General features: G+C 35.9%; 5 protein-coding genes and 1 long non-coding RNA gene across 7 annotated transcripts; 5 read left to right on the forward strand and 1 right to left on the reverse strand.

The window, feature by feature from the left end:
• The first annotated feature begins 426 nt into the window (after positions 1 to 426).
• On the forward strand, positions 427 to 2,053 carry LOC103511091 (general transcription factor IIE subunit 1). Of its 2 annotated transcripts, none has more exons than XM_017444852.2 (3): positions 427 to 506; positions 670 to 1,058; positions 1,296 to 2,052. In XM_017444852.2, exons 2-3 carry the CDS (start codon positions 759 to 761, stop codon positions 1,479 to 1,481), a joined length of 486 nt encoding a protein of 161 aa, XP_017300341.1. In that variant the 5' UTR covers positions 427 to 506; positions 670 to 758; the 3' UTR covers positions 1,482 to 2,052. The 2 variants fall into 2 exon arrangements, with proteins under 2 accessions (XP_017300341.1, XP_026680750.1); XM_026824949.1 differs by lacking the exon at positions 427 to 506 and adding an exon at positions 524 to 652 and having other exon boundaries at positions 740 to 1,058; positions 1,296 to 2,053.
• Positions 2,054 to 5,122: 3,069 nt separating this feature from the next.
• LOC103511083 lies at positions 5,123 to 14,837 on the forward strand. The gene is made up of 4 exons (XM_026824951.1): positions 5,123 to 5,289; positions 13,373 to 13,458; positions 13,672 to 13,862; positions 14,120 to 14,837. The coding sequence occupies exons 2-4, from the start codon at positions 13,426 to 13,428 to the stop codon at positions 14,433 to 14,435; spliced, it is 540 nt and encodes a 179-aa protein (XP_026680752.1). The 5' UTR covers positions 5,123 to 5,289; positions 13,373 to 13,425; the 3' UTR covers positions 14,436 to 14,837.
• LOC113468196 (protein-L-isoaspartate O-methyltransferase-like) lies at positions 7,973 to 8,436 on the forward strand. Its single transcript, XM_026824952.1, has one exon. It carries the CDS (start codon positions 8,073 to 8,075, stop codon positions 8,385 to 8,387), a length of 315 nt encoding a protein of 104 aa, XP_026680753.1. The 5' UTR covers positions 7,973 to 8,072; the 3' UTR covers positions 8,388 to 8,436.
• A 519-nt stretch (positions 14,838 to 15,356) lies between the features above and the next one.
• Positions 15,357 to 17,863, reverse strand: LOC103511092. Its single transcript, XM_026824959.1, has 3 exons — positions 16,884 to 17,863; positions 16,059 to 16,244; positions 15,357 to 15,367 (listed from the first exon to the last, which is right to left on the reverse strand). The coding sequence occupies exons 1-3, from the start codon at positions 16,993 to 16,995 to the stop codon at positions 15,357 to 15,359; spliced, it is 309 nt and encodes a 102-aa protein (XP_026680760.1). The 5' UTR covers positions 16,996 to 17,863.
• A 2,110-nt stretch (positions 17,864 to 19,973) lies between these two features.
• Positions 19,974 to 21,470, forward strand: LOC113465339. The gene is made up of 2 exons (XR_003392042.1): positions 19,974 to 20,514; positions 21,259 to 21,470. It is a non-coding gene; the product is annotated as an uncharacterized LOC113465339 (long non-coding RNA).
• A 286-nt stretch (positions 21,471 to 21,756) lies between these two features.
• On the forward strand, positions 21,757 to 23,815 carry LOC103511084 (ATP-binding cassette sub-family B member 10, mitochondrial). Its single transcript, XM_008475795.3, has one exon. The coding sequence runs from the start codon at positions 21,786 to 21,788 to the stop codon at positions 23,718 to 23,720; it is 1,935 nt and encodes a 644-aa protein (XP_008474017.1). The 5' UTR covers positions 21,757 to 21,785; the 3' UTR covers positions 23,721 to 23,815.
• The last annotated feature ends 785 nt before the right edge of the window (positions 23,816 to 24,600 follow it).

Here is a 24,600-nt window from a genome sequence, read left to right on the forward strand (position 1 = left end):
GGGTTGCGCTTAGTGTTAGACTTAAGTAAAAAATGAAAAATAGAGATCTCAACGTGCAAATATAATATGAAAAGTAAATTAAATGGTGATATAATGTTTCTGCTTTTCTGCGTTAATGTTTCTGAAAAAAGAAAAAATTTGTGGTTCTCTTATAGACGCTCTCGCCTTGACATTACGGAGAGGAAAAAAAATCAAAATTTCGAATTTCCCGCCAACTTTACACGCTCATGAAGGCTCTGTGTTAAGTTACCACATCATTTTCCACACGCCAAGGAAGGCCGACAATGGCCTATCTCAGCCCAGTACATAAACACGGCCTCAAGTAAACATAATCCATAGATATAGAACAAGACATAATCGAGCTTGGCAGCCAGGGTGTTGAAGATTAAAATTCATCTCTTTGGTTCGGCCATTGACTTGATTAAATTTCAGTTTCACTTAAATCTAAAAAGTACCTACCATAGATAACACACAGGTATATCTTTCCTCTCTTATACCTAGTCAGTTTAATGCAGTTTCACTTAAATCTAAAAAGTACCTACCATAGATAACACACAGGTATATCTTTCCTCTCTTATACCTAGTCAGTTTAATGCTTATTGCATATTTTCATTGGCATGCCTTCTGAATAAGTACCATAGATAACACACAGGTATTTAATATTCAACAAGTCAGTTTAATGCTTATTGCATATTTTCATTGGCATGCCTTCTGAATAAGTACCATAGATAACACACAGGTATTTAATATTCAACAAAATGTCAACTTCTGATGAAGGGTATGTACATACAGAAGTGCCTACCAGTTTGAAACAACTGTCACGTTTGGTTGTTCGAGGCTTCTATTCAATTGAAGATTCTCTCATCATTGACATGTTGGTCAGGAATCCTTGTATGAAAGAAGATGACATTTGTGAATTACTGAAATTTGAAAGAAAAATGTTGAGAGCAAGGATATCTACATTGAAAAATGATAAAATTATTCAAACCAGACTCAGAATGGAAACGGGACTTGATGGAAAAGCTCAAAAAGTTAATTATTATTTTATAAACTATCAGGTAAGTTGTACCACAAAAACACAAATGTGAAAAAAAAAGTGTTCCTATCCAACAGTGTCCCCATTACATTACTTTCCTTCCTAAAGGATGAGGAAAGTGATAATGAATTGAAAAAAAACTTGTGCACATTGGTTAGTGACCAAGTTAAACAATTGTTTCTATTTACCTACTACATATAAGAAAAAGTTTGTACCTACAGGTATACTCTATTTTGTTTTGTTTCCTATTTCCTTTTAGACATTTGTGAACATAGTCAAATACAAGCTTGATGTTATGAGAAAACGTATGGAAATGGAGGAAAGAGATGCCACCAGCAGATCCAGTTTCAAGTGCCCTAGATGCTTGAAAACATTTACCGACTTGGAAGTAAGATTATCTTTTCATTATTTTAAGCGGGTACTCCTTAGCTCATGCAGTAAATAAGTGTAAGTACAGCTCTAAGCAAGAACATGATGGTGGTGGCTTTAGCCACTTTGTTCTGTGCTAGGTACCAAGGCCATATTTAGGGGGGGGGTCTGAGGAGGCCCAGGCCACCCCCCTTTGAGCTTCAGTTTTCCTTTGTACTGTGGATACATCCCTGGGTGACATTAGGTTACAGTTTCAACAACCCCATACTTACTCAAAAGTGTAAAATAATGAAGAACTAATGTCACCATGTTATTCAGCACCTATAACTACATGGATTTGATATATCCCTTGTGTTCGGGGTGAAAAAAATCTTGCCTCCTGTACTTATCACTTACCAATAGTAGCTAGAGCTATAGATTATTTTTCCCTATGAAATTTGACATCAATTTCTAAAACGAAATAAAAAATAAGGGTTCCCATTTGAATTTCTCAAGAAATGACAACTGTTATCCAAAAAATGCCACTTTCGGGTTCAAACCTGAATTTTGACATCACCTTCAGTAATCTGTGGTGAAGTGGTGCATTTAATGTGTTATTGCCACTGGTACCTATACTTTTTTCCTTGAACATGTCAATAAATAAACTGATTTATGTTGAAATAATAATAATTTATAAACATATCACAAGCACTATGTTCTTAGAGCTGAATCTTCCTAGTCTAAAAGTTTAAAAAAAGAACTAGCACAAATGAGCAGTAACCAGTGTTGTTATAGGGTTAGGTTAAACGAGTTTTCACAATTAGAGCAGTGATTTTATAAACATATCACAAGCACTATGTTCTTAGAGCTGAATCTTCCTAGTCTAAAAGTTTAAAAAAAGAACTAGCACAAATGAGCAGTAACCAGTGTTGTTATAGGGTTAGGTTAAACGAGTTTTCACAATTAGAGCAGTGATTAGTGTTATTATAGGGTTAGGTTGAAGTTCAACCTAAGCCTACGCCACTGGGTTGAACACAAAAAGGAGCTTTCTTTTTCACTGTTGTAGCTTCTGAATAATTACCGAAAATTTTGGTGATTGTATTAAAAAATCTCGGAAAATTAGTACGAATAAAGCAGAATCATTTTTTCTACTTGTGAACAATAGAAAAAAGAACTTTGTAATATTGTAAATAAAAAAAATTGATCCTGTTTGAATCTTCCGAGATAAGCACGAAAAACCCTTGACTTTAAACGCCATTTTACGGTCACGTGGGACGATTTTGACAGAGCAAACATCGAATCTTACGAATAATCAACTTGAAAAAGTCATTTTTATGATCATTAATGTTTTTTTTTTTTTTTTTTTTTTTTTTTTCCAGCCTTGTTTGCTTGTTTTGTGGTGCGCTTGTCCTTGTAAGCGCTAGGCCGCGGGTTCGATTCCGCCCGGGCGGATTTTATCCTGATGGGATAATGTTCGTTCCCGGAACGGCTGGCTTTCTCCTATCCTGTCTTCCTTCTCTCTTCGATTTCGGGACGATAAAACCATAGCAGTTACAGTGAAATCTTTCAAACCTTTTAAAAAAAAAAAAATGTTTTTTTTTTTTTACTTATTTTACTGATGTTCACAGTTGCCCCCATTAATCTGAATATACACCTCAATTCTTCTCTCGAAAAAACCCATTAATGATCATAAGAATGACTTTTTCAAGGTGATTATTCAGATTTCATGACAAAACAATTTTTTGCACTGTCAAAATCGTACATGACCGAAAAATGGCGCTTAAAGTCAACGGTTTTTCGCGTTTTTCTCGGAAGATTCAAATCGGATCAAAAAAGTTTTGGACCAGGTGTGCACAAATGCGGCCCGCCAGCTCCTTTCGTGCGGCCCGCGAGATCATTTCGATTTTTTAGAAAAAATCAAAAACAAAGACATTTAAAAAAAGTCGAAGAAAATAAAAATGTTTTAGGAGGATTTTTATTATTATTTTGAAAGGTTGTACCTAGATCAAATTCTTCACAAATTTCGCCTTTGGCGCTCTACTTTATTTTGCTCCTTTTAACAGAGCTTCAATGTGTAGAAGAGGATCCAAGAATTAGGTAGTTACCTCAAAAGCTTAAGGTACATACCTGCTTTATGAAAAAATTGCCTGCGGCATAGTAGATTTTGAACTTTGATCAGGCACGTTTCTGAAAGGTGGAACAAAATTTTCAGAATATTGCCTTCGGTGCTATAATTTATTTTTTGATGTTTGTGTGGTAAATTAGCTAAAAAATATGTCAAAACTGATGAACATCAGACACATTATTTTTTAAAAAATCTAAAAATGAAAAAAATTGCCTGTGGCGCTATTTATCTTGTTGGATGAATGCGACCAAATGAAAGGTCCAATGCGGGCCGCGGCCACTTTGAGTTTGTGCACCCCCGTCTTAGACTATATGAACTTAGGGCCGAATGCACAGTCGTACCTTAATGATTAGGGGTTCCTTTAAGTGCTTTCCTAAAATTCATATGCATAGTGGATCCTAAACTCTTCCTAGAAGTTCCTAATTACGGAAACGCAATGTGTATTTCCGACTTTCTTTTACATTTTAATTTCAATACACTGACGTGCAGATAATGTGGAACAGATTGACTTTGAAATGGCTGTAAGAGTATTCAATGAAAATGAAAACTGTCCTAAATTTTTTTGCATTCGAGTGTATATTGTATCCATATATAGCAACTAAAAATCAATCGAAAATCAAAACTGGTCGATAGAAATGAACGCAATTAGTAAATTAGTATCCAAATGGAAGAGAAGAAAATATAGAAATTATTATTATTATTTTCATTTCTGAGCTGTCAATGTGAATCTGACCAAGTGAACAATGTAATTTTAATTTTTCTCGTATTTTTTCTTAATTAATTGATCATAAAATTAAGTTGTTAGTACCAGAAAAACCTTTTTTGAACAAATTGATAGGTGAAAAATCAAAAGTGGCCTATGAGCCTATGACAAACAGACGCCAATATAGTATTAAAGCAGAAGAAAATAAACAACATAGGAAAATACGAAATCTTATGGAAAAAAGGGAACCTTCATCATTAGGAACGACTGTGCATTCGGCCCTTACTTTTTACTTTCCTTATCCTATACCCTATAGGAAGGAAAGTAATGTAATCGAATCAAATTTTTGATGGTCAGTTTTTAGTGCCAAAACACGTTTTGAGGTCCCTAGAGCCTAAATCCAAAGTTTCAGTCATTGGTCCGTGTGTGTGTGTGTGTGTGTGTGTGTGTGTGTGTGTGTGTGTGTCTGTAAACAAAATATCTCGAGAACGCCAAAAGATAGAGACTTGAAATTTGGTATGTAGATGTGGAAAAAGGGTGTAACATCATTTACGCCCTTTTCAGAGAGTCTGCATTTTTTTATTACAAACTTTGATCTGAACATAACTGTGAAAGAATCATCTTCCTATCTCTTTTCTACAACAAGTTTTGGCCGATTTTGTGAACCCTGTAACATTATGTTCATTTAAAAATGAAAACTTTAAACGTGATTATCTCGAAACTATGTTTTTGCAGTTATGCCCTTCTTCCAGATCAAGCCTCAATTTTTATAATTTATTGGGATAATTTTGTTACCTATGTTCGAGGTAGTATTCTCCCTTTTATGAGGTGATAAAGTTCTAGCATTATTTTGCTGTCTGTAATACTAAAACATTACCAATTTTAATTATGTGGTCACCTAAATTGGATTTTTTTGCTTCACTTCTTTCAGCAGAAAATCTTCTCACATGTGGAAAGATCGAGGATATTTTGAGGAAAGTGAATGTCTTGACTTTTGTACCACCTGATGAAACATGCTTTTTACTAGACATACAAACACCTATAAAGTATGGTGCTTTCATTGAAAATCCATCATTGGTAAGTTTAGAGCTGTGAATCTAAGGTTGTCATCATTGTCCCCCTATTTAACATAGTTGGTCTCATTAAATTGAGAAATGAATAAGCTTTCAATTTGTTACTTTTTTTACTTTAATTTGAGTAAAGATTACATTACTTTCCTTCCTATAGGATATGGAAAGTGAAAATGGGGGTTCTCATTTAAAAAACCAAAGTTGGCACCCAATTTGCGGACGTTGCGAAAAATTTTGAGAATCGCGATATTGCAAAATTATCCGCATCAAAAATCAAAGAATTACCTACGGTTTTTTTTTTTTTTTTTTTTTTTTTTTTTTTAAATTTAACTTTAATTTACTTTTCTTATTTACTGATAATCAGTTTGTATTGCTAGAACATGTTTTGATGTCCCTAAAGCCTACATACAATGTGTGTGTGTGTGTGTGTGTGTGTGTGTGTGTGTGTGTGTGTGTGTGTGTGTGTGTGTGTGTGTGTGTGTGTGTGTGTGTGTGTGTGTGTCTGTGTCTGACCTTACCACAGCATCCATCCAGCCGAAACCTGTGTGGTCACTTTGAGTCTGCCAATCCAAAACACCAGGATCATCCAGTCAGCACCGCAGTCTCCAAACCTGCTGCAGTGTGTTTGTGTCAGGGCATTTAAAAACAAGGCAGGACTCGGCAACCACAAGCGGGGAAACAAATGTTCAGTGATGTCAAGGAGAGAGAAAACCAATTCGGTCCCAAAACCCTTTTTTGCTACCAGTTGGGTCCGGGTTTGAGAGGGTCTAAGTACCCATTGGGTCCCACACTTAAATTGATAGGTACCTGATTTTTTTTTCTTCTTCTTCTTCTTCTTCTTCTTTTTATAAACATATCACAAGCACTATGTTCTTAGAGCTGAATCTTCCTAGTCTAAAAGTTTAAGCGCTAGGCCGCGGGTTCGATTCCCGCCCGGGGCGGATTTTATCCTGATGGGATAATGTTCGTTCTCGGAAAAAAAAAAAATTGTTGCATCCTTGTCACATTCATGGACTACATACCAAATTTCAAGTAAATAGCTCATACCGTTCCCGAGATATCATTGAATTACACCGAAAACCGCCAAAAAGCGGCTGAAACGCCGCCAAGCGTCGCACCGATCTTAACGAAAAGTTTCTTGTCGCATCCTTGTCACATTTGATAGCTGCATGCCCTGTCCTTCCGTCTGTGTGTAAACAAAATATCTCGAGAACGGTAAGAGCTGGAGACTTGAAATTTGGCATGCAGCTATCAAATGTGACAAGGATGCGACAAGAAACTTTTCGTTAAGATCGGTGCGACGCTTGGCGGCGTTTCAGCCGCTTTTGGCGGTTTTCGGTGTAATTCAATGATATCTCGGGAACGGTATGAGCTATTTACTTGAAATTTGGTATGTAGTCCATGAATGTGATGTGTGGTGGTCCCGTACAAAGAATGGGTGAACCACTAGTTACTTTTTGTTTTCATTCTATGGTTGACTCCAAAATAAAAAAAAATCTGAAAATGTTAAAATTATTTAATTTTTACCTACTTAATAATTTATCCAGTCAAAAATTGGTTGTTTTCAGGCAAAGATGGAAGAGCGGGTCTTCATGAGAAGGGTCCTTTTGACGTGATTCATTTAGGCGGTTCTGTGGTGAATAACCCTTACCATGTAAGTAGTAAGTACCAAAAATGAACAGTGGATCTTTCTTTTATATTAAAATATATTTTCTTGTATCAATGGAGCAGTTGCATTTGGGTAAAAATTATTAATGAAAGGCGCCTAAAATTATGAATGAAAAACATTGATCCCCCAAAAAAGTATGAAATAGGTGCCATTCTCAGCGGTTCTCGAGAAAAGCACGCCCGTCAAAACTTTATAAACAGTATAAACACACTGGATATAACCCTTTGCAACACGGGTATTCTTTGGTATGATTATTTCGTCTGACTTTTACGTTCTTCATCCGAGTATACTTTTTCTTTATATCAAAATAATACGATACATCTTGGATAAAAAATTAAAATCATCAAAATCATACAATTCTTGCAAGGTGGTCAGTATTTATCGCAAAAACCGTCGAACTACAAACAGGACAAATAGGGAAGTTCATTAGAACTCCCTTCTTTGGTTCAATTATCTTCATTTCCTTTCCTTTCTTTTTCTTTTTTTCATGCAGTGTCCAAGTCCTAACAAACCTTGTCAACTTTCCTTTGTCGATTTTCTTTGCAGCTCATGAGTCAACTTAAACCTAATGGTTGCCTCTTAGCTCCCGTGGGTTTTAACCATCATGATCAAACTTTGCGGCGATATATCAAGTATAACGAGACTACTTTCAAAGTGGACGACATCACGGGTACCGTTCAGGATCCGTTGATCTCGAGAGAGGAACAGGAAAAACAATGGCATGAACTTTGTGCTGAGTAAGTATTTATTCTTATTGGATAAATTTCAATTATAATTAAATAGAAAATAGATATTTAGTTATAGGTAACAATATTTTGAAAATCAGAAGAAAAAAAAAAATGTATACTATCTGGGATATGAAGCACATATCTCATTGAATTATCAGTAACCTTTGAAAAATATTTGTTTCAAAATTCAAAAAATACTAGCTGAATTCCGTCGCTTCGCTCCGGAATCCCGCTAGTTCATCCCGAGGCATGGCCTAACTTGTGGAAAAGGCATGGCTGAACAAGACATACAGTTCCCATTTCTTTTTCCAGATCACTGCCCACCGCACTAGCCGTACGACAAAATCCCGGCTTCAGATCCAGAAAGAACAACGCTGGGACGAAATTATAGCGATGAATTTACTTATGTTACAGCACGGCCAAAGTCTGGACGCCATATACAGGTGGCTCAAACCCGGTGCCAAATGTCTGGACATTGGGTCTGGTACAGGCTACATTACAGCCTGTATGGCCGAAATGGTGGGTCCAACTGGCAAAGTATACGGAATTGAGCACATCCCCTACATCCTACAGAAATCTATAGAAGCCATCGAAATCAACCACGCCAATCTTTTGGACGATGGTATCATCGAGTTTATCTGTAAGTGTATGTGTGAATCGAAATCAGAACACAAAACTGCAAACTACATTTTACACTTTACAGTCTAGATGTGAAATGGCCCTTACGCTGCACTGGACGTGTGAGGAAGCGCGTGTGTGGTGGTCCCGTACAAAGTGTATACTATCTGGGATATGAAGCACATATCTCATTGAATTATCAGTAACCTTTGAAAAATATTTGTTTCAAAATTCAGGTAGGTTTAGACGAAGCGAGTCTACTCGCGCATTTACCTCGCTTCCGCTCCCTCGCGTCGTGTAGATGGGTAAATTTGCTGTTTATTGCAGAGTTGTACTGACTTGTACTCAGAGTAGTGAATTTTGAATTTGCTGTTGCTCAAGCTCAATGCTCATCTTATCTTTTAATCTTTTATCTTATTAGATTAGATTATCAAATTATCGTAATTAAAATCTTTTGAGTGAGAGTGGTGGATTTTGAAATAAATACTATTACTAACCAATGACATTGGTTGCTAACTTGTTGTCAATCATTATCATTTTATTTTTCCCTGGAGTAAGTCAAGTTCTCAGCGAAGGAACCATAGTTAATGATGATGTATTTCTTCGCCCCATCACTTCTAATGAAGAATTTCTCCAATGGTTAAAATGTAAGTAACTAGGTACCTATGTATTCATAATTACAGAGTGTTTACAAAGTCTTGGGACCCCTGAATATTGAATTGACAATTCTCATGATTTTCAAATATTTACTCATATGAAAGAAGAAAAAATTACACCACAAAAATTTTTCAGTTACGTTATGTAGGTACTTCTCGAGATATGCACATTTTAACGCGAGCGCAAAACGTGGCAACAGTGCATGACTAGCGTAACGTCACGCCATAGTGGAGCGAGCACTGTGAGTAGGTATACCTACTAGACGCATGTGATTCTAGTGCACTTGTTACTTTCCTTATCCTATAGGAAAGTAATGTAATCGGGTCAAATTTTTGATGGTCAGTTTTTAGTGTCAAAACATGTTTTGAGGTCCCTAGAGCCTAAATCCAAAGTTTCAGCCATTGGTCCGTGTATTTTTAGTGCCAAAACACGTTTTGAGGTCCCTAGAGCCTAAATCCAAAGTTTCAGCCATTGGTCCGTGTGTGTGTCTGTCTGACTGTAAACAAAATATCTCGAGAACGGTAAGAGCTAGAGACTTGAAATTTGGTATGTAGCTCTCAAATGTGACAAGGATGCGACACAAAACTTTTAGCTGAAAACCGCCAAAAAAAACGGTCAAAATCTGTCAAAAGCGGTCAAAATATCGCCAAGCGCAGCAACCATCTCAACCAAACGTTTTGTGTTGCATCCTTGTCACATTTGTGACTACATACCTAATTTCAAGTCTCTAGCTTATACCGTTCCCGAGATATTGTTAAATTACACCAAAAAGTGGTAAAATGCCGCCAACCGTTGCACCGGTCTTAACCAAAATTTCGTGTCGCATCCTTGTCACATTTGACATCTACATACCAAATTTCAAGTCTCTAGCTCTGACCGTTCTCGAAATATTTTGTTTACAGACAGACACACACGGACCAATAGCTGAAACTTTGGATTTAGGCTCTAGGGACCTCAAAACGTGTTTTGACACTAAAAACTGACCATTGAAATTTTGACCCGATTACATTACTTTCCTTCCTATAGGATATAGGATAAGGAAAGTAAAACAAAAAGTGATCAAAATACCGCCGACCGTAGCACCTATCTTAACCAAAAGTTTCATGCCGCATCCTTGTCACATTTTACAGCTGCATAGCAAATTTCTAGTCCCTAGCTCTAGAAATAAGCTCAAAACTGACGAAAAAGAACAGTCTCAAATATTCAAATGGAAAATGGAAGCAAGTGTTTCTTTGTTGTTTTTTTTTCAACTATGGCATGACGTCATGTGCAGTGTTGTCAAAAGTCAAAATATTCAAACACAAATACATATCTCGGCAAGTACACGACAGATTTTAAAATCAAAAACAGATTTGTGAATGTGATTTTTGACCGCTTTGTTTTATTTATGTTAGGTCAACTATGGCATGACGTCATGTGCAGTGTTGTCAAAAGTCAAAATATTCAAACACAAATATCTCGGCAAGTACACGACAGATTTTAAAATCAAAAACAGATTTGTGAATGTGATTTTTGACCGCTTTGTTTTATTTATGTTAGGTTGAATTATTTTTTACATGAGAATCCTCAATTGCTAAAGATGAGAAGCTGAAATTGAGGGTAGTGTAGGTATTATCTTTTACCATTTTTTGAAGTAGTCACCAAATTTCGTCCGGGGACAGGATTGTTAAAATTGAGAGGTATTGAAATTGAGGGTATTGTTTTACCTCAACACTAGAATGCCCAATGGAGTGAAAATGACTCCTTTTCAAATTATAATTTCTCGACCTGTATGCCACATAGGACAAAAAATTTGGTTGGGAATAAATAATTTTTCAAGTTATACATATGGTTCAAATTTCAAGCCTCTACGACCAATATTTTCCTGTGTAAAAAAAAAAATTACCTTGGATGCCCAAGGAGTTATTTTGACTCATAAGTTTTAGAGTCTCAAAGGTCAAAGGTCACCAGTTTATATTTCTGGGATCACAAAATATGTAAATTATTGTATTTTTTACTGAGAAATTGATTGGTGCTACTTTCAAAACCGTCCGACTCACAGTTTAGGAGTTACGGGTTTGATACTTGGCAAAGTCAAGACAATTCACTGATTTTAATCTAGGCACTAAAAACTTTCTGTTGTAGCTACTGGATTAATCAAATAGTCTATCCCATGTGATTTTTCATGTCAAATTGAATATCAAATGGTGTAACTTTTGTTTCTATCCGACTGATAGTTAGGAAGTTACAGGTTCAATACTTTCCCCTGTCATTAGATAGTGCTAATCCAATGTAAAACTTACCCATCTATCTACCACATTTCTTTCATATTCTCAGTGACAGAATGTCATAATTCTACAATAATAGAATAAAAACGTGTGAAAAAACATGGGTAAATGTTATTGGAAACTTATGTCATTATTTCATATCAAAATAAAAAGATTTTGGACCAAAAAGAGTGGTTTGAATACCTTGTTCCTCATGTGTAGATACGCATATACTGGAAAAATACCATGTTCTATGTCAGGGGTGGCCAGACTTTTTTCGTTGCGGTTCCCTTCTTAACTTTCAAAAGTGTTCGAGGTTCCCCCCCCCCACCCACACCGTTGGTATTAACTATACAAACTTACAAATGTGTTATCAAACATCAAAATTGGTTTTGTTTTTGTTTTCTTCTCAGCTCGAGAGTTAGTTCCTCCGTCTCCTAACCAACCCAAATCTACCTACAAAGATCCTGCATCCACAGAAGTTGATCAAGTACCATTTAACCTCGAAGGGGAAATTCCTCAAACCAAAGGCTCAACCAACCAGAGTTTCTCATCAAAAGGTACTGAAAATTATGACAACTCTCAAGGCTCGGAGCCTATGAATTATGAAGGAGATCTCAGTCCTACATCTATGGATGATTCCTATTTTCAAGACGTTGATTCTAAAATTCAACACCAAAGTAACGACTACGGACGTTTTCTTCAACCACCTTCTGAGATTTTCAACGATAAAAAAAACACGAGGTCCAAAGTACCATCTGGAAATGTACCAGAAAACATCAATCCACTCAGTTTTTTCAATTACCAGCCTGAAAACTTTGATATTCCTAATGTTCGACCTCCTCCCATCCCCGTGACACAGAATAGTAACAACTCCACTAAGAAGACAATAGACTACCCCAATGCTCCACCTACTCTCTTTTCCCTTTGAAATAAACATTCTTTTGATGAGTATTGTTTATTTATCATGTGATAGTATTTTCTCGATCAGTTTTTCATCATTGATCGAACTGCTGAAATCATTTCAACTTTTCTCCCATGTCCCTTCAACTTTATAATTTTATAAATTGTACCATTTGTACGGGATCAGCGCGGCATAAGAGACATGACTTTGAAGCGCCGCCATTTTGAATGAGGATGGAATGTAACATTTAATACTATGTTCGATATATTTAATTTTCGGGCTGAATAAAGAACCAACACTCTTTATTGAAGTTGATGAAACTATCTCTTAAATGAGTATTAGACTAGTGGTTGAACCGTTCTTTGTACGGGATCATCACCCACACCACCCACGCACACTCTGATTATTCATATTGGGCCCTATTTGAAGAACAAATCACCCACCGATCGATATGAATTTCCCGTTTTAGTGCTTCCCCTATTGGCAAGAGAGTATGGAAAAATGAAAATCAAAGTACTTTAAGATCTGTGATATAATGTATCCTATGTAGGAAGAAGAAGGAAAAAATAAGAAGAAGGACGACGACGACGAGTTTAGAGCAATCGAACTTACGTATGATCCTTCAGGCATAGTGGCAGTGTAGTTGATACACACTGGAATATTCATCCTTCGAAAAAAATGTCCGAAGCAACATTGAATTTGGTTGATATCTGAATGAGTGACTGTCCGATTTTTACCAAATTGTTACAGTCGCGTCCTTGGACCATATTGGGATAGCATACCAAATTTCATACCTCTACAACAAACCGTTCTTGAGATATTTTGTATACCACCTTTTCCCATTTAAACCTGTAGTACATATGTACGCACATCAGTACATACGTGCGTACAGACCATGGGCCAAAAACCACTTTTTTGACATCAGGGGATCCCAAAACGGATATTTCCAAGAATTTCCCGACTTTGAAAATTTGGATCGATTGCAATACTTTCGTTACTAGTATAGCTCGCTATACTGTAGTAATAGAAAGTAAAAATTGACCTGGGACCTCTAGCCCCTACGTGGAGTCCGCCCCTGAAAAGTCAAAGTGTCCCCCAAGATTTTTTTTACAAACCATTTCACCATGCAAAGTTTCAATTTCGTACCTAAAGCCAAACGGATGATATTCAGCCTTTGCTGGACTTTTGCCGCACCCTGTATAGTTAAATTCGGGGTCACACGTTCGAAAGTTTTTCACGCTATTACCATGTAAAGTTTCTGTTCTCAGTGGCTGATGGGCGTAAAGGTTATGCAAAAAAGTGTCCATACGATTTGATTCTAATGTCTGTGGCTACTCCACATCTATCTTCAACGGTACGTCCCGGTTTTATTACTTTTCATTTTTCAACCTCTAGTCCCCTGGTTTCAACCTCTAGCTTACAGCCGACAATGTACAGAGTGAAATATATAGTACCATTACCAAGGAATATTATAGATTATAGTCATAACAAAAATTGCGTTTTCTTGATATTGACCCACGCCACGTAGGTATTTTGCTAAAATTTTCCGTTTTCTTCCTCTGCTCAGCTGTTGGATCAACTAAGACCAGGTGGAAGACTAATCATACCTTTGGGTGAACCAGATGACGTGCATACCTTGTGTACAATAGACAAGTTGGAGAATGGAACTCTGCACAAAACAGTTATAACAAGAGGAAGCTTTGGTCACGTCCAAACCTTGGCTGAGCAAGTAGGCAGCTGGGCAAATGGCACCAGCTAGTAAGTTTAAATTATTTTGTTCATACTTCGCAGTGAAAATATCCCGTCGCTATGTTTGGCGATTTTAGGAGGGTTTAACCCATACCTATGCATAGTCGTTCCAAAAAGAAAAAGAAAATGTGTGGGGCACATAAAGTATTTTACATATTTTCGTATGTAATTCTGCATTAATAGTTGAATAGTCCTGAATTATAAAATCTTAAAGAGGTCTGTCTCCTTTTCCAAATGTATCCATTTTAATTGTCATTTGCTTACAGTTCGGAGGTGAATGCAGAGCAAAAATATAAAATGCGAAAATTAATAGCAGATTTAGGCAGAGAAGAGTGTGAAATGGATCCAAAAGAAAAAATCAAAGATCTTTTCGAAAGCGCCAAATTGTCCAAAGTGGAAAAAAAGTTGGAAAGCTATGAGCGCGAATGCAAACAAGCGGCCCTCATGGAGGACACTACAAAATTTCATTTACCTTTTGCGTTGGAAGAAGTAATACATGATCTCAGAACAGTACGCACAAAGAAGACGAAAAAGAAAAGAGTAACAACAATTTCCACAGAGAACTTATTAATGTGGAAATAAGAGATCTCATAGCATAGATTTGAAAATGCAATGTGTGCTATAAGAACTAGAATGAAGTATACCAAGAGTTTTCCTCTTGAGTACATTTTGATAGATTCAGACTTTAATCAGTAAAATAGGGATTGAAATACTGTTAATCGTTGCAACCGTTTGTCTGTTTTGGATGGTTCGCGGTGTTCGCGAAATCCGTGAACCGTCAAAAATAAGGTGAATTGGAAAAGTAATATCACCATGAGATTAGAAGTAAAAATAGCATGATTTGATACATCACACACGTAGCGAACTGCAAAAATTCGAGTGAATAGTCGCTTATACTTTAAATTTAACGTAGAAAACGAATATGCAATAAAAAATCTGGTGTGAAGATCGCACGACTTTCCTCATCCTATTGAATGATGCTTATTTGGGTGTTAATCTATTGTAACTTTTACAACATCTCTAACCGTTTAGTCAGTATAGCTGAAAACCGCCAAAAAGCGGTCAAAATACCGCCAACCGCAGCACCTATCTTAACAAAAAAAAAAATTGTTGCATCCTTGTCACATTCATGGACTACATACCAAATTTCAAGTAAATAGCTCATACCGTTCCCGAGATATCATTGACCGTGTGTGGTGGTCCCGTACAAAGAATGGGTGAACCACTAGTTACTTTTTGTTTTCATTCTATGGTTGACTCCAAAATAAAAAAAAATTCAAAATTCAGTTTCAACAGAAGCTTCACCAAACTTCTGGATACGCTCAAGTACAAAGAGTACAAATCCGAAAAGGAGAGAAAAAAGGAAGAGGAAAGAATAAGGCGAAAAATGACAACCATCTCAATTTTAGATCAGCCACCCTCGAATGAGTCACTTTTTACTCATGTAATGAACGATTTAAGTGCAATGATGGTATCTAATGAATCAGGACCTCGCACACCACATTACTGGGACCCTAAGAATTACGCATGAGAGGTAAGTGAAATGACAATCTCCCTTTGTTTTCCTTTTCTAAACGTAAAGTTAAAACATACACATCCATATAAATAAAATTGTAGATTTTTCTGTCAATTGCTTAGAATCGTGATTCCAGTTATTCTTACTCTTTATGCATCCACGATTCCAAAAATGACATTAGAAAAATTTCTGTCTGTATGGAGGCTGTAGGTATGTTTGTGTGTCTGTTACGCTGATAGGCCTTTTGTTGTTATCTTTTCACGAGCAAACGACTCGACCGATTTGGATGAATTTTTTTGTGGTTGTTAGGAAGAGTACTCAGGGTAACATAGGCTACTTAAATTTGTTACATTCCATCCTCATTCAAAATGGCGGCGCTTCAAAGTCATGTCTCTTATGCCGCGCTGATCCCGTACAAATGGTACAATTTATCCTAAATATATACAGCCCCTTGTGTAACTGACTGACTCACGTATACAAATTCTAACCCACTTCTAGATGAGCTAGGAAGATGCGGTTTTCACCATTGGATTCCTTACTTTTTGTACATACTGGGAAAAATCGGAAACTCCCGAAATTCCAAACCATTCCCGAGATATTGACGTTTTTTAGTCCCCCCATAAGAAATACACGGGGAAAACGCTTTGAGGCCAGCAAAACTTTTCCTACGTTTAATATTTTGCTCTCGCTTTTAGTTTTCAGCGACGAGTTTAGAGCAATCGAACTTACGTATGATCCTTCAGGCATAGTGGCAGTGTAGTTGATACACACTGGAATATTCATCCAACTTTCTGCTGGGGCATGGGGTAGGAAATCATATCGATCGAACTTCATCATCAATTCTACTGTTTCTATTCGCTTGATCATACCCAAAGCTGTCAGAAAAAGAGAAGTCGTGAAGATTTAATTAAAAAGAAACACATCTGGGACTCTAGGTCAAGATTACGACTAAGAGGAAATAACGTTATGCGAAAGGAGTGCAGAAAACATATTACAAACCTCGAGTATTACAAATAGTATAGTAAAATTAGGTATTATTATACCCCGACCCAACATCAAAAAGAAGAAAATTAAACCTATGCTAAACTCTTCAGTACTCTCCCCGTGTTATTCCATAAAAAGTCCCCAAAAATCCTGCGTTAATATTATTAACCGCAATTGCGGAACAACGGCGGAATTTGGCGAAAAAATATCATTTTCCGAACAAATTTCGCAATTATTATATGGGAAAAATATGGGGTTTCCCCAAATAACAACTTTTTTAAGCAACAAAACACTTATTATTAAAAGAAAAAAAGTAATCCAAGTTTCTGATGCAAAAATAAATTTTCTTCAATATTTCCCCGGTTAAAACTTCCTTAATTCAACGGTTCTATGAGAAAATTAGTTGAAATATTTTTCTCCCAATTTTTCCATTTTGGCGGAAAAATTGACGGTTTATACGGGGAGGGATGCTCCTAGGAAGGAAAGACAAAGAAGTATGGATTAGGTATTGTGAATTTAATACAACTTACCATAGATCGAATTGATTACATCTGCATGCGATTTGTGCATGCCGGTCCATAAAGTAGTAACATATGCAAACAAACAGAGGGACACACCGAAACACAGACTCAGTCGTAACATTCTTTCACTGTTAAAGTCTATTTTCCGCAATGCTTCATATTACTTGTTTCCTCAATCTCGGCTTCATTGTGCTGTCCCTTCTCTCTGAGAAACTATGTACAATTGACACTCCTTATCAGATGGTCGCTTACTTATCAATCATACATAAAATAAAATCAATGACCAATGTTGTGAACATTCGAGTGTCTGTTTTCTCTCCTATTCATTCGCAGGTTTTACAAGAGATGGAAATTTCCTTTAGCCTAGATTTTCTCACGATTCTCTGTTAACACTAACAAGAAAGCAGCGATGAAAGTCAAACCCTTATCTACATTAACACAATAATGAGCGGGTTACCCGTATTTTGTACGGTAATATGAGGGAGGGGAGGTGTATCGATCGATATACAATACTCATCAACACGACCATAGGTACCTAAACGTACAATTACAACCATCTTTTATCGAGGTTAATAAAATCAGGGCCAAAATTTGAAATCTTAATTTTGGGTCCAAATTTCGAGATGAGTCATGAAAGGATGAAAGTGATATATCCAAAGCACAAATAACCTTTCAGAATGCTTTATTTTCTGGTGCTACCCCTATTACAGGAATAACATGGTAGACCAATCTTGAAAAATAAATAGCTGGTCAAGGGATTAACTTTATATCTACTTCAAACTTGAACCGTACCTATTTACTGTATTTTTCAATGTCTTTCATACGGTGTATTTAAAAACTAAGAGGTCCAATTTCTGATTTCAAAATTTTAACCCCTGGGGCAGCTAATGTTCAAAATTGAACCCAGTAGAAAATGGAAAATAATTCAACTGGAATATACAGGGTGTTCCAGAATTTATGCTTAAATTGTCTTTTTTCGAAGCCTGTTTGAAATTGTAAAAAAAAAAAAAAAAAAAAAAAAAAAAACAAGGGAATTTCACACCAGAGATTTTTTTTTTTAATTCAAATACGTATTCAGCAAATGTAATAGAAAGTCGTGTGATGTTCACACCAGATTTTTTTTTTTTTTAATGTGACCCCCAACTTTCAACACCATAAGAAAGACCTTGAAATATAAAATACTTTGGTAAAAATTTGGGGTCGATCCGATAACCAGGGCCAGAGCTATGGTTTTTTTTTTTTACTTTCCTTATCCTATAAGAAGGAAAGTAATGTAATGGGGTCAACTTTTCATTGATCAGTTTTTGGTGCCAAAACATGTTTTGAGGTCTTTTCACGTTTTGAGATTTATAATATTGTTTTCTTCGTCATTAGTCTCATTCTTTGAACACTTTCAATGATCTTCCTCTGATAAAGTCGGATTTCCTTGAAAGATAGGGAAAAACCCCGATCTTTGGAGTTGAAATAACAGAGAGTTGATATATTGGAGGTTGAAATAATCGAGGTTCTACTGTATATATGTAGGTATCATTGCCTTGGAAAATCAGATCTATCTTGCTCTGTGACTCAAAATACATACCAACGAATTTGATATGCCCATCTGTTAACAGGCGGGCATTTGAGTGAAGAATGTTTTGAATGGAAGAGTTCACCAATTGGGGTACATACCAACGAATTTGATATGCCCATCTGTTAACAGGCGGGCATTTGAGTGAAGAATGTTTTGAATGGAAGAGTTCACCAATTGGGGAACATGTTCGATACCAATCACTTGCCCAGTGCTGTTCATTAATTCAGAAATCATGTTAGTGAGGTAACCACTACCTGAACCTATCTCCAACACCTTGGAGTTTTCATTGAGATGAGGCTGTATGATACTGAGGTAGGTAAGTATCTGGAAAGTTGATATAAATATTTAAGAAAAAGGAATCGAAAGTTGTATTGAAAAGTGCTCTTCCAGAACTCAAAATATTCAAAAACTGATATAAAGTAGGTAGCAAAAAGGATGTTATCTTATAACCTGGTAAGAAAAAAAAAAAAAAATCTGGTGTGAACATCACATGACTTTCCTTATCCTATTCACTATTTGCAATATCTCAAACTGTTTAGTCTGTAGAGTTGAAAACCGCCGAAATGCCGCCAATCGCTGCACCAATCTTGACCAAATTCATAATCTTGTCTGAAACTATGTATGTAGGCTTTAGGGACATCAAAACATGTTCTAGCAATACAAACTGATTATCAGTAAATAAGAAAAGTAAATTAAAGTAAAAAAAAGTAACAAATTGAAAGCTTATTCATTTCTCAATTTAATGAGACCAACTATGTTAAATAGGGGGACAATGATGACAACCTTAGCTACATAACGTAACTGAAAAATTTTTGTGGTGTAATTTTTTCTTCTTTCATATGAGTAAATATTTGAAAATCATGAGAATTGTCAATTCAATATTCAGGGGTCCCAAGACTTTGTAAACACTCTGTAATTATGAATACATAGGTACCTAGTTACTTACATTTTAACCATTGGAGAAATTCTTCATTAGAAGTGATGGGGCGAAGAAATACATCATCATTAACTATGGTTCCTTCGCTGAGAACTTGACTTACTCCAGGGAAAAATAAAATGATAATGATTGACAACAAGTTAGCAACCAATGTCATTGGTTAGTAATAGTATTTATTTCAAAATCCACCACTCTCACTCAAAAGATTTTAATTACGATAATTTGATAATCTAATCTAATAAGATAAAAGATTAAAAGATAAGATGAGCATTGAGCTTGAGCAACAGCAAATTCAAAATTCACTACTCTGAGTACTCTCAAACTCTGCAAAACTGCAAACAGCAAATCATTCAAATCAAGTTATGTGCAGTGTTGTCTTTCTGAGTTCTTTAGGCTGTGTTTATGTACCGGGCTAGGATGAGCTCGGACGACGTGAGATAGCTGTCCCGGCGGCAATTTTTAAAATTCATTTTATATTTATTTTTGTCTGCTTTGTAATTCGCTTGTTTTTAATAGCTAAAGCTAATATAAATGAAAAGTATAATATAAACGTGCAAACTAAAGATAAAAAAGTAAAAAATGAATTCAGATTGTACAAGTTGCGGAAAAAAAATCAAAATTTCGAATTTCCCGCCAACTTTACAGGCAAAAAGGCCGACAATGGCCTAGCTCAGGCTCAGCCCAGTACATAAACACGGCCTCTATGACTCTATATTTTGAGATGCTGATAACTGATATTGGATTTTTGAACAACTCGGATAGACGGATTACACGGATTTCATCCATCATTGGTGTTTTCTTTTTCCAACCCTTGTAAAATCAACTCATGGCTTTGTTCCTGTTTAGAAATCAAGGTACCTAATCCTTGAGTTTCCCACATTCTCATTCTCAGTACCACTTACATACTAGGTAGGTATCTATATCAGGGAAGACGGAAGATGCTAATATTTTGAGATGCTGATAACTGATATTGGATTTTTGAACAACTCGGATAGACAGATTTCATCCATCATTGGTGTTTTCTTTTTCCAACCCTTGTAAAATCAACTCATGGCTTTGTTCCTGTTTAGAAATCAAGGTACCTAATCCTTGAGTTTCCCACATTCTCATTCTCAGTACCACTTACATACTAGGTAGGTATCTATATCAGGGAAGATGCTTGACATGACCCCTTGTGTATACAGGGTGCGCCAGAAGAACACTGAAATTCAACAAGTTTCTGTGGGTCATTTTGCTAACTTTAGATTAATTTCTGAGAAAAGTTGAAAAAACCACTTTTCAAAAAAATACAGAAAATTTTAACACAGAGGTCTCCCATCATTCAGGAAAACTCTCTTTGTCTGAGACCTTTGTCATCATCCAGCATAATATGTTGTCATTGTCCACCCACATAATAAAGGCTGGTACTTGTGCAGAAGTCACGTCCATGGAATATTGCTACCAAAGGAACTGGCACAAACAAGCAGTGATTAGTGTTGTTAAATTCAAAAAGGAGCTTTTCTTTTCCATGGATGTGACTTCTGCATAATTACCTAAAGGCTTTTTACCATTCATGCCCTCTTGAGTAGGAAATTGGCTATGAAATCGCTGGTTGGGAAATGTTTAAATGCCAAGACTTTGAAATGCTACCCAGATTGTAGAAAAATTGCCTAGAAAAATAGCTGGGACCATAAATAAATATTACCAATTAGTGAGCCATGGGCCTTCTCTCTCTAGAACTGATAGGATTAAAAAAATTCCCAGCCATTTTAAAAGTTATGGGGGGGGGGGCACTTTAACTAGAAACACAGTATAGTTCAACCATTTTCAGGATATTTTGACTATGAGAAGTAAGCTTTGGAATGTATGCCCTAATATGATTAATTTTTGCTTTTCAGAATACTTCATGTGTCATTCCTCTCAATACTTGATTTTAGAATCAAAAGGATTCAGAGTGTAAACATCATAGACAAAAACTATAGAATGACATATTAATTTACAGTGAAAAGGACTCAGTGTGAAGATGGACAGATAATAATAATTACATATGCTGTAGGATGCATACAATATTAATTTCTGATTGACAAAGGTAACTAACTACTAAGCAAAATGGTGTAATAATTACTACCTAGAACATCATAGACAAAAACTATAGAATGACATATTAATTTACAGTGAAAAGGACTCAGTGTGAAGATGGACAGATAACAATAATGACATATGCTGTAGGATGCATACAATATTAATTTCTGATTGACAAAGGTAACTAACTACTAAGCAAAATGGTGTAATAATTACTACCTAAAAAAAACAACAAAGAAACACTTGCTTCCATTTTCCATTTGAATATTTGAGACTGTTCTTTTTCGTCAGTTTTGAGCTTATTTCTTTACTACCTACAGTTTATAGAAGACATCAAGTTACAATGGCCTTATACTGTTGTCATTTATCAAAAAAAATCTATAAAAATTTATTTTTCAACAAATCTCTTGCCTTCAAAATCATAAGTCATAAACCTTTCTCTAAATGGAAGTTACAAAATAATGAGAAAATTATTTCAAGATATTACACCAGCACACCCAACAATCAAAAAGTTGGGACAAAAATAAAGAAAAGTGAACTAAAGAAATTATTTACTTTGGCAAAATCTGAGAAAAGAAAGTTAACTGGAGCTGTGTGCTTACTGTTGGTATCAAGTTCTATAACAATGGCTGTACCATTTGCCCTGGGTAAAGTAATAGATGTGATATACACATCTGATAAAAAAGAGATGAAGGAAAAGATGACCAGTCTTTCTCTTTTGTTGATGTTGGTGTTTGTTGTTGGAGCCTGTTGTAACTTTGGTAGAGTTTACCTAATGAATGTATCTGCTCAAAGCATAACCAAAAAACTAAGAGAGAGATTATTTGGAAGCATTATTTCCCAAGAAACTGCATACTTTGATAAACACAAAACTGGAGAATTGATCAATAGAATATCTGCTGATACTTCTTTAGTATCCCAATGTGTGACCCAAAACATATCAGATGGTCTCAGATCAACTGTTATGGTATCAGCTGGAGTGTCTATGATGTTCATCATTTCATCAAAACTAGCTTTGATATCCTTGATTATAGTCCCACCTGTGGCAGGTCTTGCTATTGTGTATGGAAAATTTGTGAGAAAAATAACAAGAAATGTGCAAGATAAGTTAGCAAATGCTGTACAAGTTGCTGAAGAAAGAATCAGCAACATAAGAACAGTCAAGTCATTCAGTCAAGAAAAACTGGAAATGAGTCATTTCAATGCAAAAATGGATGATCTGTTTGAATTAGCCAAAAAAGAAGCATTAGCTAAGGGTGTATTTTTTGGTTTTACTGGGCTGAGTGGCAATGCTATTATTTTGAGTGTCTTATACTATGGGGGAGTCATGGTATCTTATGAAACAATAACAGTAGGGAATTTATCTTCATTTTTACTATATGCAGCATACATAGGCATCTCAATAGGTGGACTATCAAATTTTTATTCTGAATTGAACAAAGGTTTAGGGGCATGTCATAGGTTATGGGAAATTATGGAAAGAGAACCTCTCATTTCAACATCTGGTGGGAAATTCTTTTCACATTCTTTGAAGGGTGAAATTGATTTTAACAACATCAGATTTTCATATCCAAGTAGACCAGATGCTGTCATACTAAATGACCTGAGCTTGAAGATTCAGAGTGGCAGTATGACATCTGTGATTGGTTCAAGTGGATCAGGAAAAAGTACCTTGGCAATGTTACTCTTGCGCCTCTATGATCCACAAAATGGCAAGATTCTTATTGATGGCGTTGACATAAAGGAGCTAGACCCTATGTATTTAAGATCTCAAATAGGTTCTGTCAGTCAAGAGCCTACACTATTCAGTGGCACTATTTATGAAAACATTTTATATGGTGTGAATGATTCCAGCAGTGTCACAAAGAGTGATATTATCCATGCAGCAAAGGAAGCAAATGCTTACGGTTTTGTCATTGACTTTAAAAATGGTTTTGACACAATTGTGGGGGAGAGAGGAATCATGTTATCAGGTGGACAAAAACAAAGAATTGCAATTGCCCGAGCTCTGATAAAGAAATCAAAAATTCTACTTCTAGATGAGGCAACAAGTGCTTTGGATGCTGAAAACGAATACCTGGTACAGAGTGCAATTGAAAAGTTAATTGAAGGTAAAACTGTGCTGACAATAGCTCATAGACTATCCACCATCAGGAAATCAAATCAAATCTGTGTCTTGGATAAAGGAAAGATTGTAGAAATAGGTAGTTATGCACATTTAATTAAAAATCCAAACAGTATGTTCAACAAGCTCATGAAATATCAAACCATGGATTGAAGTAAAAAAACGGGGGTATGGTTATCCTAGTGGTCTTGCTTGCCATGCAGCAGGCCCCAGGTTCAATTCCCACCATTGACAAAAAATTATACTCGTTACTTTCTATTTTTTGATTGCAAATATTTCTACATGTTACTTTCTGATGTTCTTGTGCTGACCCAGCACCTATGTACACAAATGAAAAGTATTGTGTCTCTTTTCACTCATCTGATGAGAGGCATACTACAGGATGGGGATGCTACGACACAGAGCACAGGAGTCTAATGTAGCAGTTCTTTAACTGCTACGAAATAAAAACGGTGGTGAAACACTTAGATAAAAAAAAAAGTTTGAAGAAATAGTATAAAATAACGAATTTCTGGCAGATCTTTGTAGTTAAGTAATGTTGTGCATAAGTAAAGTAAATTTATTGAAACGTTTCACCCTCGATCTAACGTGACAAAAACAATCGAAAAAAACTTACTCTCACTTTGAGAAGCTTCATGCATAATCTGTTTGATGTCTGAATCGGAATCATCTGAATCACTCTGATCCTTGGAGGCCACACCCACTTTTTGTCCTCGCTTTTCATGTTGTAGGAGAACGGACATAATATCATCTGAGCATGGAGGAGGAGATGGTTGATTTGAATTGATGTCCTCTTCTTTGACCACTGTGGTACCTGACTGGAGAGGAATAGAAACAAGAGAAAACGCATCAATCCATAATTTTTTGCCCTTTTAAAAGATGGGTATTTTATTATTATTATTATTATTATATAACTCTTTATTAGAACTTTACAATATTTACATAGAGGTACAAGAAACAAAATAACAAACTGATAAATTAACAAATGAAAAAGAAAATTGAATAAAGAAAGAAAAATTAAAAAAAAATATTT

This window comes from Diaphorina citri, unplaced genomic scaffold (assembly GCF_000475195.1).
Source record: "Diaphorina citri unplaced genomic scaffold, Diaci psyllid genome assembly version 1.1 scaffold674, whole genome shotgun sequence".
NCBI classification, from domain to species: Eukaryota; Metazoa; Arthropoda; class Insecta; order Hemiptera; family Psyllidae; genus Diaphorina; species Diaphorina citri.

What these genes read in the sequence shown, in the direction of transcription:
- LOC113468196 (XM_026824952.1), top strand. Translation starts at nt 8,073, where the DNA reads ATGAATTTACTTATGTTACAGCACGGCCAAAGTCTGGACGCCATATAC.
- LOC103511091 (XM_017444852.2), top strand. Translation starts at nt 759, where the DNA reads ATGTCAACTTCTGATGAAGGGTATGTACATACAGAAGTGCCTACCAGT. An exon ending in ATTATTTTATAAACTATCAG is followed by an intron (nt 1,059 to 1,295) that starts GTAAGTTGTACC and finishes ATTTCCTTTTAG; the next exon opens with ACATTTGTGAACATAGTCAA.
- LOC103511092 (XM_026824959.1), bottom strand. Translation starts at nt 16,995, where the DNA reads ATGTTACGACTGAGTCTGTGTTTCGGTGTGTCCCTCTGTTTGTTTGCA. An exon ending in TGTAATCAATTCGATCTATG is followed by an intron (nt 16,245 to 16,883) that starts GTAAGTTGTATT and finishes TTTTTCTGACAG; the next exon opens with CTTTGGGTATGATCAAGCGA.
- LOC103511083 (XM_026824951.1), top strand. Translation starts at nt 13,426, where the DNA reads ATGTCTGTGGCTACTCCACATCTATCTTCAACG. An exon ending in CTCCACATCTATCTTCAACG is followed by an intron (nt 13,459 to 13,671) that starts GTACGTCCCGGT and finishes TCCTCTGCTCAG; the next exon opens with CTGTTGGATCAACTAAGACC. An exon ending in TGGGCAAATGGCACCAGCTA is followed by an intron (nt 13,863 to 14,119) that starts GTAAGTTTAAAT and finishes ATTTGCTTACAG; the next exon opens with TTCGGAGGTGAATGCAGAGC.
- LOC103511084 (XM_008475795.3), top strand. Translation starts at nt 21,786, where the DNA reads ATGGCCTTATACTGTTGTCATTTATCAAAAAAAATCTATAAAAATTTA.